Below are 16613 nucleotides of genomic sequence, written 5' to 3'. Positions count from 1 at the left end.
GCCGTTCCTTACGGCGGTGCCGGGGAACCGCGGGAGACGCCAGTCGCTTTTGGCCTCTGCTGAGACCTCCCTGCTCCGCCCGGCTGTTAAGCGGCGGCTCGCCCAGCTCAGCTCAGCCCGGCCCAGTCCGGCCGAGGTAGGGAGGTGTGAGCCCGAGCCCGCCGGCGCGGTCCGGGGGCGGCAGCCCGGCCGCCTGTGGGAAGGGCAGCGGTCGCCGCTGGGCGCTCCTGGGTACCAGCGGTGCGGGCGGACACCGCGGGACTTGTCCCGGCCACCCGCTATTCCTCGGACAGCAGTGGACCGCGTGTTCCCGCGGGCTCTGACGGTCTCCCTTGCCATCCCCGTAAGACACCCCCGGCAGCAGCGTTCCGAAGTTTCTGAGTAGCCTTTCTGGAAAAAACTTCGCCGTACGCGAAGTTGCCCCCGTCCCTGGACGGGCACCCGATTCCCTGCCGCTCCCGTCGTGCAGGAGCGGGGCGAACGCGGCGGAGGTGAGACATTCCTCCAACCTCGAGCCACCGGGAGGAACAGCTCGTAGTTGCGGTTCGCCCTTCCCCCGCTGCTCTGTTCCGCGTTTCGTCCTTCCACGGCGGGGCCGGGCAGGGGTGCGAGGGCTGCCGCCGCTCCAGCCGAGCGCCGCAGAAACGAGTTCCGGAGGGGCGGCCGTCCAGCGCCGCGGAGGAATCCGGCGGCGGGGGGCGCCGCGGCCCGCAGGGGGCGGAGAGGCACCGGCGAGGCGCGCTGGTGGCCGGGGAAGAAAGGGGGAGCGGCGCGGCAGGCACCGTGCGGGGCTGGCCCCGGCCCGCGCCCTCGCCCCGCAGGCAGCGAGCCGCAGAGAGGTGAGCGCTGGGCCAGCGGGAAAGTTGGGAGAAGTTTTGGCCGTGGGGGAGGGCGGTGGGCGGCGCGGACCCCTTGGGAAGTTGAGGCTCCGAGGCGAGGCCGGGACGGGGGCGAGGCTGCCCGGAGGCGCTGGGCGAGCGGCCGCCTCGTGCTGCGGGCCCCGGCGGGACGGGCTGCGGGCGCCGCCGGCCCCCTCCCCTGCTCCCCGCCGCGCATCGCGGCCCTGGCGCCCCGTTCCCCCGCGGCTGGCGGCGGCCGGCCGGGCTGTAGCCGAGGCTGCACTCCCCGGAGAGCCAGCAGAACTTTAGCGGGCAGGTTCCGCCTGAGTTGGGCAGAGGAAAAGAGCTGGCGGTGGTGCTTTTCCCTGAGGCAAGGTGTCTGAGTGCGTCTGATGGGCCATTGCAAACTTCATTCCCGGCTGAGCCGGCAGGGGCGGTTCGCGGCGGGTGAGAAGTACCTTAGGATGAATTTCTTCCTTTGTTCGCACTTCCACACCGCGTCCCTCGTTGCGTTCCCCGCCGGATTGCTCCGAAAGGTAAAGGGCAGTGCCCGCCAGGACCCGACGTTTGGCAGCGCTCCCCGGAAGAGCCCGGCTGCACTCATCAGTCGGTTTCTGCTGCTTTTATTCTTCTTTAGGACAGTTGAAGCAGAACAAAGTTATGTTTGAAAGATGCACTTTTTAATCTCTTTCGTCAGTAAGTGACGCCGTGTTTTACCGCTGTTAGTATCAACCTGTTGAAAACTTTTTTTTTTTTTTTTTCGGAAAAAGCGTTAATAAGTTAAAGAAATGCTGCCTTCTAGCAGCAGGTTTTCCTGCGGTTTAAATACTTGCATACAAGTTGTTCCTAGGGAGTGGCATAGGAAATACTACCTGTATTCTTTTACCACCTCTGTTGTCTCTCTGTAAAAGAAAAGAACGTTGTATAATAGATGTGTTTTGCGTTTCTAACCGTGTGGAAGTAATTCAGCTATTTAGTGAGTAAATTACTTGCATGCTGTAAACTATTTTAAAAGTTTTTGGTTTATTCACTGTGAAATCCTAAAATCTCAGGAGATTGAAAGGTGTGCCTTGGTAGTCATCCCAGAAGAAGGATGGTCTGGTTTTTTTTAATTAAGCATGCTAAAGAACTTTGTATGGCTAAGTTAACTCTAGTATTAGTTCAAGTAAACAAGTGTAAAATGGCTTTAAACTCTCAAAGATTTTTTTTTTTTCTTAAAGTTTAAAACTGAATTCAAAATCAGTAGAACTGTTTGTGTTAGCACAAATTTTAGGGTGCCATGCTAAATTTCGGTCAAACTGGTATTCACAGAGATTGGAGGTCTGCTTTTCCTTGAACAGCTGATGAGTTCCTATTAGATACACCAGTAAGTTAATGCCTACAGATAAACAGTCGGAATTCTCCATGTGAATCTTTGTTTCATTCTGGTTTCAGAATCTTTGCCTGCCTGGAATGCACTGTTGCATTTTCCTTTTTACAGTTAATATCTCGAAGACATAAATCAAAGTATCTCATGAGATTAACTCATGATGTGGGAAGTACAAACATAAAATTACTGGACTTTAGTCGCAAGTTGAAACTGTTATGTTAATCTCTGCGACAATGTACATTTTTTGAATAACTCAGCAGCTTTACTAAAGTAACACTACCATACACTCTCATCATGTGTTAATTTTCTGAATACCAAAACAGACACCTTTCCCCTCTGAAAAGCAAATGACACTGTTAATTTGTTTGATTGGAAAGTTATGCATGTTGAAACAGCTAAACCTGGAATTTGTTTTTGCCCATCAGACTACATGAATAATTGCTTTTAAACAATTGAAAGGGTAGGTGTAACCACAATTAGTGCAGCTTGCAAAGTGGAAGGATCTCTCATAGACTGCTACACTAGAAATCCTGTCATGGCTGTTTAGTTTCACAGTGCATTTCTGTCAGACAGCATCAGTTGGGTGTGCTGATCAAAACTGACCTTTATGGTAAATAAACATAGTTAATGTTTTGCTTGGTAGGTTATTCTGGGCTTAACTGGCAGAGCTTGCATGTAGAAAAAGAATAGCAATGAGACTAAAACTAAGTTGGGTATATTGCCTGAGCTTGGTAGTTTCTCTGCCTTTGACTTCTGTTGGTGGGGGAATAAATATCTCAGTGTATGCTCCCTATAGATAATGTTACGTATCTGTATGGTAAGTTGGTTCAATGTATCTGCGATAAGCAAGATAAGCTTGGTTTGGTCTTTTTTTTTGCTTGCTTGGCATTGAAATTACTCTTTACTAAGTTTTCTGTTTTATGCTTGAAACTTTCAAATCTCAAACTATAAACTTTGAAATGTAAATACTGTAAATTTCCTGCTAGGAGAAATAGTCTTTCTTGTAACTGATATCTTATGCAGTCATCTTAATTTGTAAGTTATCAATTTGAGCTCTGCTTGCTTAAAATTTATGCTTAGACCTTTATTGTGAAGATAGTTCTAAGATATTTCTAAGTTGCATTAATATTTTTTCCGTGTACAAATTACATTAATGTTTTATTGCGTTAATAGTTTTGATAATGTTCTAACTAACTAGTAAAACTCTCTTACATATCCCAGTGCTGAATTTGCATATAAATAAAAATGACCTGGTTATGCATCTAAATAAAAATTAACTGAATAATAATTTCCAGATAGGAAAGCAAAGTTTGTTTGAAAGTAACTTTTCAGAATAATATGGTGTGCACTTACGAGTTTAGGGCTAAGATGTTTTTTTAAGCAGACTGTTGCCTTGTGTATTGAACATGGATACAGAAAATCCTAAACTGGTCGTATTCCAAAGATAATGAAAATTAGGAGTTCAAAGTGTAGCCTTTGGCTAAAATGTTTCTGAAATTCAGTCATTTTGGCACACTGTAATGAGCCATCTGAGTTTATAACTAACACATTATCACTTTATCTTAATGCTTTCATACTTTCTCTTAGTAGTTAACAGTCTTTATAACTGGAGCTGCTTAATACTTTAGATATTGTCCAAGAATATACTCTGTTGATTTTTGGATAATCCAAGTCAATGTTTTTTAGTTTCTAGTAGCTATGTAAATTATGACCAGATGGAAGTAGTGTTGTGTAAAAGAAATTGCTAACTTGTTTTTATGTGACATAGTTAACTGTGCACTTGAGAGATACTTTTACATTCTTGTTTGTAACTCAGCAAGTCGTAGGGGATACTGCTGGGGAGTAGATTCTCTTATTGGTGGTGGTATTGTTTGTGGTGGGCTGCCTGTTGATTGTTCTGAGTAGACTTGAAGTTGCTACAGAAGAGCAGCAAAAAGTGCTCAAGGTATTATGACACAGAAAAATATTTGCAGTAATAATAAAACCTACAGATGTGTTCAACTTTGAATATTAATGAGAAGTTTTGGTATGTTAATGCATCTTAGTGTGGTACATGTCCGGTCTAATGTTCCTGAGATGTGAGAAGCAAAGGATAAAAGATAGAAATGGATACAATGTTTTGCATTATAAACCCACCACTTCAAATAGCCTGTTGCCAAACATAAGCATAGGGAGTGAGTTAGGTGCTATAGCATCAGAAGTAAAGCTGGGTTTTGGACTTCAGTAAAATTTAAAAAAATAATAATCATAAAAAATCCTAATGTTACTGAGGGAGAAAACAGGGAAGCATCAGATCAACATAAAATTTGATCATTGAGTGATACATTATCAGTAATAGGTGGCTTCCAAAATTCCAGCAAGATGGAGGAAAAGCTGGGTTTGTTGATTGCTTAAAAATGACGTTTTAAGCAATGTTCTTAACATTGCCTTTTAGGCCAGTCTGGTGGCATTTTAAAATTCTCAGACTTTTGGAATTAGTGATATCAGTCATTTGTTGCAAAGATTTGGTTGTGTGTAAGAGTTTGTTTTGTTTGTTTGGGGTTTTTTTGTTTGTTTATTTTAAGCAAATATTTGTTAACTTGGCAATAAGCTGGACATAAAGCCCTGGAGACCCAAGTGCTGTATTCCCAGGACATATCATAGCCTGGGAAGGAAAGCAGACAGGGGAGGAATAATATTGTTAAGCCATTGAAATGGTGACTGTTCCAACCTCACTCGTTTGCCCTCCCAACCTTTTCTTCATTCAGTGTTAAGACCTTGTAAGTATTGGTTCCAGCTAGTGACTAACTTCAAAGAGCTTTAATGCTTTTTATTATTTGCTTATTCACTTTTTGTTTGCTATGTTTATAGTTTTAATTGTGCAACTTAATGCCTAGATTTGGAAGACAGACACACTTTTTTTTCTCCTTCCAAAATGATATTCCTTTTCATTACTCCTCTACAATACTTCCTATGGTTTGTGTGAATCTGACTCTTAAATTCCTGTCAAAATCATTGACTTAGTATATCCGTGAGTGAATTCCTTCGGAGGTTTTGAAGTGAACTGTTGACACAAGCAGATTAATTTGCTCTGTTGTTTGCTAGTGGGCAGAGTCAGTCCCTGGAATGTCAGCCAGTGTGATGTTTCACATATCTACCTAAGCAGGTAGGAAGTAGGGAAGAGAAAAAATTATTGTAAGAGAAAACGTGAGTAGAGAAAGGAGACAACTTGTGATATTATTTTAGAGGACGTGAACAGAACCAATGTGAAGATAGGCACCTAGAGATTGACATCCAAAGGATAGGATGAAGGCAAACTAGGGCTAAAATGTGAAGAGAAGAAGGTCAGGAACAATAAAAGAATGACATAGTGAATAATTAGTTTGATTTGTATGGCAGATTGGCCAGGGAAGAAAACTCAGAAGGAGAGGTAAGGGGAAAAATTTAAGCATAGAGAAAGGAGAAATAAATGAATGTGTACTACTTAGTCAAAGTAATCAAGAAAATGTTAGATTGCTTTCTACTTGCTGGAAAGAAATTTTGCCCCCAGGATCTTGCTAAAAGCTTGGGCTTGTTGAGGGAGTCTTCTGAGGCTTTGATTTGTTGTACTGTGAGACTTGGAGGAGTAAAGATAGTTGCTGTAAACCCAGATGAAGAAGGTGGTCCCAGATGTCTTGTTCCTGAGGTTTCTGCCTTTCTTCCTGCTGCAATCTTGCCTGGATTTAGGTAGCAAAACTGTTATACCAACTTCAGAGGGCAAATCCAGGGAAGGTGTGCCTTTATGACTGTCTTTCTGTTCCAGTCTCTTTCTCTGTCATTTCTAGAGTGTGTTGGAGAAACCCAACTGAAATGTTCCTCCAGTAATTTCAATAGATTCTTGTTCTTACAGCTCTTGATACTTATTTGTTTCAGATCTGTTCTGAGAGGGGAATAAAGGAATATGTCTTATGCTTTGTGGGCTTTACACCTTAGTGGTGCTTGTTTTGGTTTTGTTTTTTTTTTTAATGATAAGCACTACTCTTACAAGGGTAATCAGAGCCGGAGGGGATACAATACAGAGTTATTCTCTGTTATAATTATAATATTTTTAATTCTTGGAGCAGGTATTGGATACTGTAAGAATGCTATTGGCACATTGGATACTGTAAATAGATAGAATAGAATTCTTGGCACATTGTATACTGTAAAGAATTGATGGTAATATCAAGCCAGCTCTTGCAATTTACTTCCACATAGTTGGACATCAGTCATTTTACAATCTAAATGAGGAGGGAGAATTTTCTACTAGACATCATTGTCATGTGTGAAGTAGAGAACTGGAGTGAATGTACACTACTCCAGATCAGTTCTGACCTAGTTTGTTTGCTCATAGCAGACAGCATTGATATATTTCTTCTAGCATGTTGCTTCATGGGAATGTTCATTTGAACTTAACTCTGTCTTGTATTAGTAATTCCTAGACTTCTGATGTAATGTATTCTTGGCCTTTTGTAGGAGTTTTTAATTCATCTGTGTTTCTATTACTGCAAATAATTTTGACACTTTCTTCAAGAAAATGGTATCTAAATGTGTAACCTACCGTTTTCTTTCAAGGATGAATTCTGAACTAAGCATGAATGTTTATTTGATAAACATAAACCTTACTGCATCTCTTTCTTGTTTCAGGGATTCTTTGTAATTGCTGCCATGGGAAGATACTTGACTATGCTGTTGCTGCTGATGCTGCTGGTGCAGCATTTTGGAAACTGTGAAGGAAATCAAAGGCCACATCATGCTCCATCAATGCAATTTACACAAATACAGTATAATGCCACTGTGTATGAGAATTCTGCAGCAAAGACTTACGTTGGCCATCCAGTGAAAATGGGCATTTACATTACAAATCCACTGTGGGACATAAGATACAAAATTATTTCTGGTGACAGTGAGAATTTGTTCAAAGCTGAAGAGTATGTTCTTGGAAACTTCTGCTTTTTGAGAATACGGACCAAGGGAGGAAACACAGCTATCCTTAACAGAGAGGTGAAGGACCATTACATGCTGACTGTTAAAGCAGTTGAAAAAAATACAAATGCTGAAACACGCACGAGGGTCAGGATACAGGTACTGGATACAAATGACTTGCGGCCTTTGTTTTCTCCAACATCTTACAGTGTTTCTTTGCCCGAAAACACAGCAATAAGGACCAGCATCGCAAGAGTCAGCGCAACAGATGCAGATATAGGAACAAATGGAGAGTTCTACTACAGCTTTAAAGAAAGAACAGATGTGTTTGCTATACATCCAACTAGTGGAGTGGTAGTTCTGACTGGAAGACTTGACTACTCAGATACTAAGCGTTATGAGATGGAAATTCTTGCAGTGGACCGTGGGCTGAAGCTGTATGGTAGCAGTGGCATAAGCAGTATGGCAAAACTAACGGTTCATGTAGAGCAAGCAAATGAACATGCCCCTGTCATTACAGCTGTTCCATTGACTCCATCAGAATCAGACCCAGATCCAGCGTATGCAATTGTAACAGTAGAGGACAATGACCAGGGTGCGAATGGGGAAATAGCATCATTAAATATTGTTGCAGGAGATGCCCTTCAGCAGTTCAAAACAGTGAGGTCTGTTCCAGGTGGCAAAGAATACAGAATAAAAGCCATTGGTCCCATTGACTGGGAGAGTCACCCTTTTGGATACAACCTTACCCTTCAAGCTAAAGACAAAGGGAATCCCCCACAATTTTCTTCTGTAAAAGTTGTTCATGTGACATCACCACAATTTAAGTCTGGTCCTGTTAGATTTGAAAAAGAGATATATAAAGCTGAAATAAGTGAATTTGCTCCTCCAAACACACCTGTGATAATGGTGAAGGCTGTGCCTAGTTACCCACATTTAAAATATGTATTTAAAAACACACCAGGAAAAGTAAAATTCAATTTAAACACTCATACTGGCCTTATTACCACGTTAGAACCCATAAGAGCACAATATACATCCCATTTTGAACTTGAAGTTGTGACAAGTGACAGAAGAGCTTCTGCAAAAGTATTAATTAAGGTACTAGGCATGAATAGCAATCCTCCTGAATTTACTCAGACATCCTATAAGGCCTCCTTCGATGAAAATGTGCCAATAGGTACAAGTGTGATGAGAGTGAGTGCAAAAGACCCTGATGAAGGGGAAAATGGTTATGTGACTTATAGTATTGCAAACCTAAATCGTTTGCCATTTGTGATTAACCATTTCAGTGGGATTATTAGTACCTCAGAAGACTTGGATTATGAATTGATGCCAAGGGTTTACAATTTAAGGATTCGAGCCTCTGATTGGGGTATACCATATCGCCGAGAAGTTGAAGTTCCTGTTACTATTATTTTAAATAACTTGAATGACAATATACCTCTGTTTGAGAAAATAAATTGTGAGGGAATAATCCCCAGGGACCTTGGTGTTGGAGAACAAATAACAACTGTATCTGCTATTGATGCTGATGAGCTTCAGTTGGTGAGATACCAAATTGAATCTGGAAATGAACTGGATTTATTTAGCCTGAACCCAAATTCTGGTGTACTTTCTCTCAAACAGTCACTAATAGATGGCCTAGGTGCTAAAATGTCTTTTTACAGTTTGAAAATTACAGCTACAGATGGAGAGAACTTTGCAAAACCATTGTATATCAACATAACTGTAGCTAGTAGTCGCAAACCAGTCAACTTGCAGTGTGAAGAAACTGGTGTTGCCAAAATGCTCGCAGAGAAACTCTTACAAGCAAATAAGTTGCACAATCGTGGAGAAGTTGAGGATGCTTTCTTTGATACTCACTCTGTGAATCTGCATGCACCTCAGTTTAGAAGTACTCTCCCCAGTAGCATTGAGATAAAAGAAGACCAGCCTGTGGGCTCTAGCATAATATCTGTGAATGCTGCTGATCTTGATACTGGCTTCAATGGAAAGCTAGTGTATGTTATTTCTGGAGGTAATGAGGACAGTAGTTTCATTGTTGATATGGAAGGAGGAGTGCTGAAAATTCTATCTCCCCTTGACCGAGAACTAAAAGATAAATATACCCTCAATATTACTGTGTATGATCTTGGAATACCACAGAAGTCTGCCTGGACCCTTTTAGATATAAAAATTCTGGATGCTAATGACAACCCACCGGAGTTCCTCCAAGACAGCTATTTTGTTGAAGTAAGTGAAAACAAAGAGCCCAACAGTGAAATAATTCAAGTTGGAGCTACTGATAAAGATTTGGGGGCTAATGGCGAAGTGAAATACTCTCTTCTTACAGATACAGACAAGTTTACTATTAATTCAGTGACAGGAGTTGTGAAAGTTGTAGGGGTCCTGGATCGGGAGGAACAGCACATTTATTTGTTGAAAATTGAGGCTAGGGACCAACCTACTGAAGAACCTCAATTATTTTCAACAGTTATTCTGAAAGTGACTGTAGAAGATGTTAATGACAATCCTCCCAAGTTTATTCCTTCAAATTATCATGTGAAAATTCGAGAAGATCTTCCTGAAGGAACTATTATTACTTGGCTAGAAGCCTACGATCCTGATTTAGGCCAGTCAAGTCAAGTACGGTACAGTCTTTTGGACAGTGGAGACGGCACGTTTGATGTTGACAAAATAAGTGGAGCAATACGTGTTGTACAAAGACTGGATTATGAAAAGAAACAATTTTATAACTTGACCGTGCGGGCCAAGGACAAAGGAAAACCCGTTTCGTTGTCCTCTACGTGTTATGTTGAGGTTGAGGTAGTTGATGTGAATGAAAACTTGCACCCCCCACGGTTCTCCATATTTGCAGATAAAGGGTTCATAAAAGAAGACGCTCCTGTTGGCTCCTCAGTAATGACAGTGTCTGCTTATGATGAAGATGCAGGACGAGATGGGGAGATCAGATATTCCATTCGAGATGGATCGGGTATAGGAGTTTTCCGAATAGACGAAGAAAAAGGTAAGGTGGCTTTCTGTTACTTTCATATACTAAACAAAATCAAATGCCAGAAAAGAGAGAAGAGAAGCAGCATTGTCACAGTTGACACAGGTATTTTGTTAGGACCAAAAGATGTCACCAACAATGTGTATAGTTGTGTCTGCTACTTAAGTGAAATTATTTTTATACATTTGATAAGTAATTTCTCTCTAATACTCCCACTTCCATCCAGCCTTCCTAAAGCCATGCTTAAGTCTTAAAATCTATACCATCCAGAAAAAGTAAGAATACTCTTGATATAAAATGGAAGTTTGCCTCTTGTGAGCGCATACTCTCTCTGTCTTGTGGACAGTGGGACTGTCATACTTTTCAATCTTAAATGACATTATCTTTCACTCCTTTTACTGGAAGTATGCATGGGTGTGATATTGCCGTAGTGCTGGTTTAGTTAGTTACTTCCAGAGTTTACAGGTGCCCATCTAGAATTCAATAAGCAGTGCCATCTTCATTGGAAGGCTTCTGCCAAAGAAAGCATTGATGCAACCTTAGAAAATCCTCATGAATCAAGCAGACTGAATTGTTGGCTTATTGCATACGTAATGCGTACATTGATGAGCAGTGTGAGAATTTTTCCAGTGTTATGTGTTCAGAAGAAACAATTTTAAGTAAAATTCTAGTGCTGACTTTTAACATTTTGGTTGGATGTCTATGTAGCTATCTATTCATTTATGTCTTTGATAGAGAGAGAACATTGATATTTTGCAGTTATCTAAGCATCTTGAAATAAATTGAGGAGGAATCTGGTGCAAGATTTGTCTACAGGTTACATATAGGTAAATAATGACATATGTGATTGATGTGTTAAAGAAAAAAATGTTTGTAAATGAGAATAAAAGGTGGGAATTATGTCTGATTCATCCAGTAGTCATTCATTGTGTTCTCTGTGCTTCCCACAATTGTGAGTGTGGGTAATAGAGACTCATGAAGCCACTTTACTCTGTAGGGTTTGGGTGAACAAACTGTTCCTCACTATTTTTCTTCTCTAGAAACTGTTATTAAATTATGTGGTTTGTGGCTAAAGAACCAGCTCTACAGGTAGAGCTGTAGCAATGCTTCCCTTAGCTTTGCTTTTAACAAAGCACATAGTTAAGGTAGTGAAACAGACTTTCTAAAAGTGGAGAACTGGATACTTTCTTTCTAAGACCTTGTAATTTCACTTTTGGCCATTTGGTATGTGTGCAGAATATTAATTTGTGTATCATTATGCATTTCTTTTGACACAAGTATATTAAAGTTCACTGTGTGTGGTGGTGTTTTAGGGGTGTCTCTAGTTGTCCTGTAGAATGAGTCTGAGTTTGGCAATTTGTGTGATAGGTAACAGCAAGTGAAAATGAACCTGTTTATGGGTATGTGGACAGGTATGTGTGTTTTTGTGATGGTACTACCGTAGCAGAATTAGTTGTCTGCATGTGTTGCCTCTCTGCTTTTTTTTGGCACAAAGCTAGTTTACTTGACTAATGAATTGGTATGAGTTTAAGTAAGTTGCTTTTTATCAGCTGGGTTTACAAAGTTGGCAGAGCTTGGGGCAAAGCCAGCTTCTATTCAATAATCTTGTCCAGAACAGTAGCTCTGTATTTTCAAGTCATGGGAGAGGCATTGTCTGTATTCATATCTGGTATCTAGTGTTTGCAGTTCTTTCATCTTTCGGGGATGAAAGTAGAGGGATTTGGTGGGAATGGGGTGGTGGTAGAGAGGGGTTGCTAGTTTTTAATCTTACTGAACAAATTCCAGTTGTGACACTGGTGTGGGGAAGACAGTGTTTATTTCATGTTGCTTGATGTGTTTTTTCCATCAAACGGTGATCTAAAGGAAAGGACTTTGAGTATGTACAAACTTGACAATGTAGCTTAAATTTTGAATTGACATTTTATTTTGGTAAAAAGCCATCAGAATTGTTCTTGAAGGTACTCTGTATACTGCAGTGTCTGAATATTTGTCATATTTTTCAAAATGGGCTGGCCTTGATACAGGGAGCAGACTGATTATCAGCCAACAAAGCAGACTGAAGAATTTGTGAAAGAGAAATTTGTCAAGCAACTTGCTAACTTTTTCAGCTTGCTGAAAGGTTCTTCTTACTTTAACCCTGAGCTACATGTCTCATCCTGCTGTCTTTGAAGAGTATCATACTACACTGTCAGTTCAGAGACAGATAAATCAGATTGAAGAACTTACTTCAAGTCAACATTGAACTATTCTGTGGTTCAGAGGAGCTCTTTTATCCCTTGCTTATAAGAAATTAAGGACAACAATCATATATGCAGTTAGACTAGATGATGATCTAGATGATGATAGAAGCATTGAATAGCTAGTTCCATGCATTGATTTTTGTTGACTTTTAGGTTGTCTTTCCTTTGTTAAGTTTGTTTTAATTTTACAGTTCAAAAGGTAGGAAATAGTTTTAGCATCTGATATTTGTATCTGAAATTCTGCTATTTTCACAAGGGACTTTAATATATCTTTGCCACAGTGTCTTGAGTTCTATTTTCCAAGACTTAACTTTATTTTCAGTCAGTGGTTTTCATAGGTTCTGTTTTCTGCAGCTGTGTCCAAACCATTAGCAGTGAGTGTCTTAACAGGGAGCAATAAACACCAATATTTCCAAACTCAGGAGCTGCTTTGATTACTTAGTTCCCCGACTGCTCTGATGCTTTTCAAGTAGGCACGGAAAAAAGATATGTTAGGGAGTGAATTTAGTAATCAGTCATATTTTAGCTTTCCTAGTATTCTTAAGGCTGAAAAGGCAACAATGGTCAGAAAAGGAGGAGAACAAGATGATGAAAGTCTAGAAAATTGCAATAGTTTCTGTAGCACCTATATCAGTGTCTGTTTTTTGTAATGTAAAAAGTAGGGCACACACAGTTAACAGGTTTTAAAGTATTCTTCCTTTCCTAAGCTGAAAGGAAGTATTTTTCACATGAAGTGTAATAAAGTCATGAAACCCATTTCCTCAGGAAGTTATACAGATTGAAAGTATGACTAAAGAAAATAAACTATATTAATGAGATTATTTTGAGGTCCAGCCTCATGCTATCTTCAGCTCATAAACTGTTAACTGGAAGCCAAGGGGTTAACAGAGAGAGATCAGAGGTCATCGCTCAATGTATGATTTAGAAGTACCACAGTGCATTGTGCCTGATATTGTACAGAAATAAAATTTAAATTGCATGATAAATGAAGACTTTGAGGTATTGTGTGAGAGGAAAAATGTTAAAATGAGATTTTTGTGCTGTGAATTTATGTAACAAAGCCATTTGTTTATCCTTTAGGTACGTGTTCAGGAGAGCTTGGAATTTAAGATAGCTTTTTATTTGTGAGTGGAACTGAAGGCTGTAAATTGAGATGATCAATTGGCTATATAAATTACTTGCTAAAGCAGCAGTAAAATATTTTCCCAAAGAATTTGACAAGGAGTTGAGCACATTGGTGTGTATTAATAACAGAAGGAATTGTGTTGATACAGATCTCAGTGTGCCACAAGAAAAACTCATGCACCATTTAAATCCCGTTAGCACAGAACAGTAAAAGTGAGATAAATTATGTCAATACCATGCTGCTACTTCGATTGAGAAAAACTCTAAAGAATTACAGAAGCAATTGCTGGAGCAGAACCTAAAGCAGAAACTCTGTGGGACCAAGGCAATACTGAAATTTCCTTGTCCCAGTTTTTATTCCAGTGGGCAAGGAGGGAAAAAGAAGAATGTCTTCCTGTTTACTTTTTGGTTTTCAAATACAAGGATGGAACATTTCCATTGGGTGTTTGCACTCTTCTAAGGTTAACTGAAAGATGGAAGCTCTAGTTTGTAAAAACGGTGTTGAGAAGAGCTTGTAGTACTTCTACCAGTTTTCTGGCCTTCTCCAAAGAATTTTTCCAAGCAGATTGCTCTTTTCCTTGAGATATCAGGACTTCCAGCTTATTATTGAGTGCTGTCCTTCTCTTGTTTCAAGGTTGTTTTCTTATGGTTTTGCTTTTCTTTCTAGTGCTCAGAATTTAGATAGCTAAGGGAGCCAGCAGACTCTGGAAGTGCAGATGCCATGGGTCATTTAGCCTTCTTGTTGAAATGTTTAGGGAAGATTGGAACCCATCCTGGAAACTGATGTTCAGAAGTGAAGGAAGGTTTATTAAGTAGTGAATTCCATGCTGTCTGTTATAACTAACCGGTTGAGTGGTTGCATTTACAATCCTTATACATGCAGATGTTGGGTTTACATGCGGGCTCTGCACAGTAACATTTCAAGCCACAGTGAATTTTATAAACTGATTATCAGAAACTTAGCAACTAGTTCAACTTGCATGGCTACTAGCAGGTATTTTCTAAACTTCTGCAGTTGAGGATATTTCGCAGTATGTAACCCAGTTCCAGAATGGTGTGAAGGATGCTGTGACAGTCTAAACCTCATACATGATAACCTTATTACTTGTGTTTACAGTGTGTAGTTATTTGTTACCAGGAATCTTACTGCTCTCTCATTAACATGATTTTGAGTTATTAGGCCGTAAGTGTTACCGAATAACAGTAATTCTGCTTTAACAATACGGGCAAAGTTTAAGGTGATTAAACTAATTTGCTGACTTAAAAAGATGCATGACTGTGGTTTTTTGAAACAAAGATCTGTCTAACCTGAGATGCTGTCTCCAGTAGCAAAGGCAGGGCATGGAGATGATATTTTCTTCTAATAGTTTCCCAGTCTCTGGTTTGTTAGTATTTGGGGAGTTTTCAAGTCACATGGTTTATAAAATGCAGGTGCTTATTTTTCTTGTGTAGTCTTCCTTTGGAACCATATAACTTTCAAGTGTAACTTTGCTACTGTGATAAAGAAAAATGAATTGTTTTGATAAAGAATATTAAGGGAACAAGTAAAAAAAATAGCAGGGGCATATGGAAGAAAATTAATTTTATTGCACTATCTCTATATGCATAAAATAGTGTCAATAAAGCTTAATGGCTATAGGATGCTATTTTTAATATTACCAGAACTATTTCCAGCTGGGAAGACATTCATTAAGAAGAATGAATAGGATTTTAACTGTGTAAAGCAAAGTACTAAATTATATTCAGAAAAGGAACAGAGCATGGCTGACATGTAATAAGTATGTTAACATTGCTTTGTAGTGTTCATGTAGATCCACTAAGTTAAATACAGGATATCATTAACATTTGTACATAAGGGATAGCTTCAGGTTCCATTTCTTTGGTGGTCTTTGACTTTTGAGCTTTTCAAAGACTGGCATTAGCAAAGTTTACATGCTGCGATCATCAGTGGAGCAGAACACATAAGCACCCAGTGGATAGCTGTTAAACCAGCACCGTTTTCTGGAGCAGAAACCAACTGGCCTGCATCTATGCCAACAACTCATGTACCTTTAGGAAGGGTAACTGTACCCAGATTATCTATTGGGAATCCTAATCCTGCAGTTCACTCCTAACTATGCCCCCTCCTCTTTGAAAAATGGTAGTTGGCACAAACCAAAAGCAATTTAACAGTACGCAAGTTCAAATGTGTGGGAATATTGTCTGTTTGTTGTAAAGATACAGTCATAAAATACTTGGAGATAGGGGAGACATTTTTAATCAAAACTGAGATTAGTATGATTTGGTTTTAAGTTAATTGTCATTAAGCACCCTTACAAATGCAGGACTTTCTTCACATTCACTCGTTATATGCTTCATCTTGAAGTTGCTCCTTCTGTATACTTTGTTACCCTTATTGTATAAATCATGGATATAAACATCAGGATGTGCAAAAACTTAGTTTCAGTTTAAATTTAAAAAAATAGAAAAAGAAGGAAAAAAAGACATCAAGAAGTTCTTAATCATTTCCATTTTTCTACTATACAAATTCCATGTTATATGTTGGCTTAGTGTTTATTCTGAGATTCTGTCAGATTGTAGTCACTGAAAACTATGAACAGAAAAATATGTTAAGCAAATGTTATTGTAAGAAAGCAATTGTAATGAAACATTAAATTAAAAATTGTAATTGATCAGGTGATGTTGATACTACGGAAAGAATATTGTAGGTGGGTTTAATATGTTTGACTAATTCTTAGAGTATCTTCAGATCATAGACTAAGTTTGTTTACAAACATTGTGACAATGCCATTTCTGCTTGGCTTCTGTCCACAGATGCAGTCTCATTGGCACATAGGTTTTGCAGTTAAAATTCCTTATGTATGAGTATTTTGACCAGTTAAAAGTGAGAAGTAGCTAAGAAGAAGACCCTCATAGAATGGGGTATTCAGACAGCATTTTATTCCTGCAAAGCACAGTAGTTTTTCCCACTATGTTTGAAGAGAGAGGAAGATTAACAGGATCTCTATGCAAAATACTAAGTGGCTTCAGCTTTTTTGCACAATAAAGTTTTACCCTAGCTAGCTCAGGTACAGTCATGACTAAAGCTCAGAGCACAGACTAATCTTCTAGGTATCTAATTA

The 16613-nt window shown here is 39.7% G+C and overlaps 1 protein-coding gene across 1 annotated transcript in view; it reads left to right on the top strand.

Moving 5' to 3' along the window:
• The first annotated feature begins 735 nt into the window (after nucleotides 1-735).
• Nucleotides 736-16613, top strand: part of FAT1 (FAT atypical cadherin 1) — a 102882-nt gene continuing 87004 nt past the window's right edge. The window contains exons 1-2 of the mRNA XM_041479945.1: nucleotides 736-839; nucleotides 6853-10141. Coding sequence (XP_041335879.1) covers nucleotides 6874-10141 — 3268 coding nt within the window. The 5' untranslated portion in view covers nucleotides 736-839; nucleotides 6853-6873. The remainder of the gene's footprint in view (nucleotides 840-6852; nucleotides 10142-16613) is intronic.

This window comes from Pyrgilauda ruficollis, unplaced genomic scaffold, assembly GCF_017590135.1.
Source record: "Pyrgilauda ruficollis isolate IOZ18807 unplaced genomic scaffold, ASM1759013v1 scaffold5, whole genome shotgun sequence".
Taxonomy (NCBI): Eukaryota; Metazoa; Chordata; class Aves; order Passeriformes; family Passeridae; genus Pyrgilauda; species Pyrgilauda ruficollis.
Note: the sequence above shows the minus strand (reverse complement) of the source record. Positions and strands in the feature narration are given on the sequence as shown.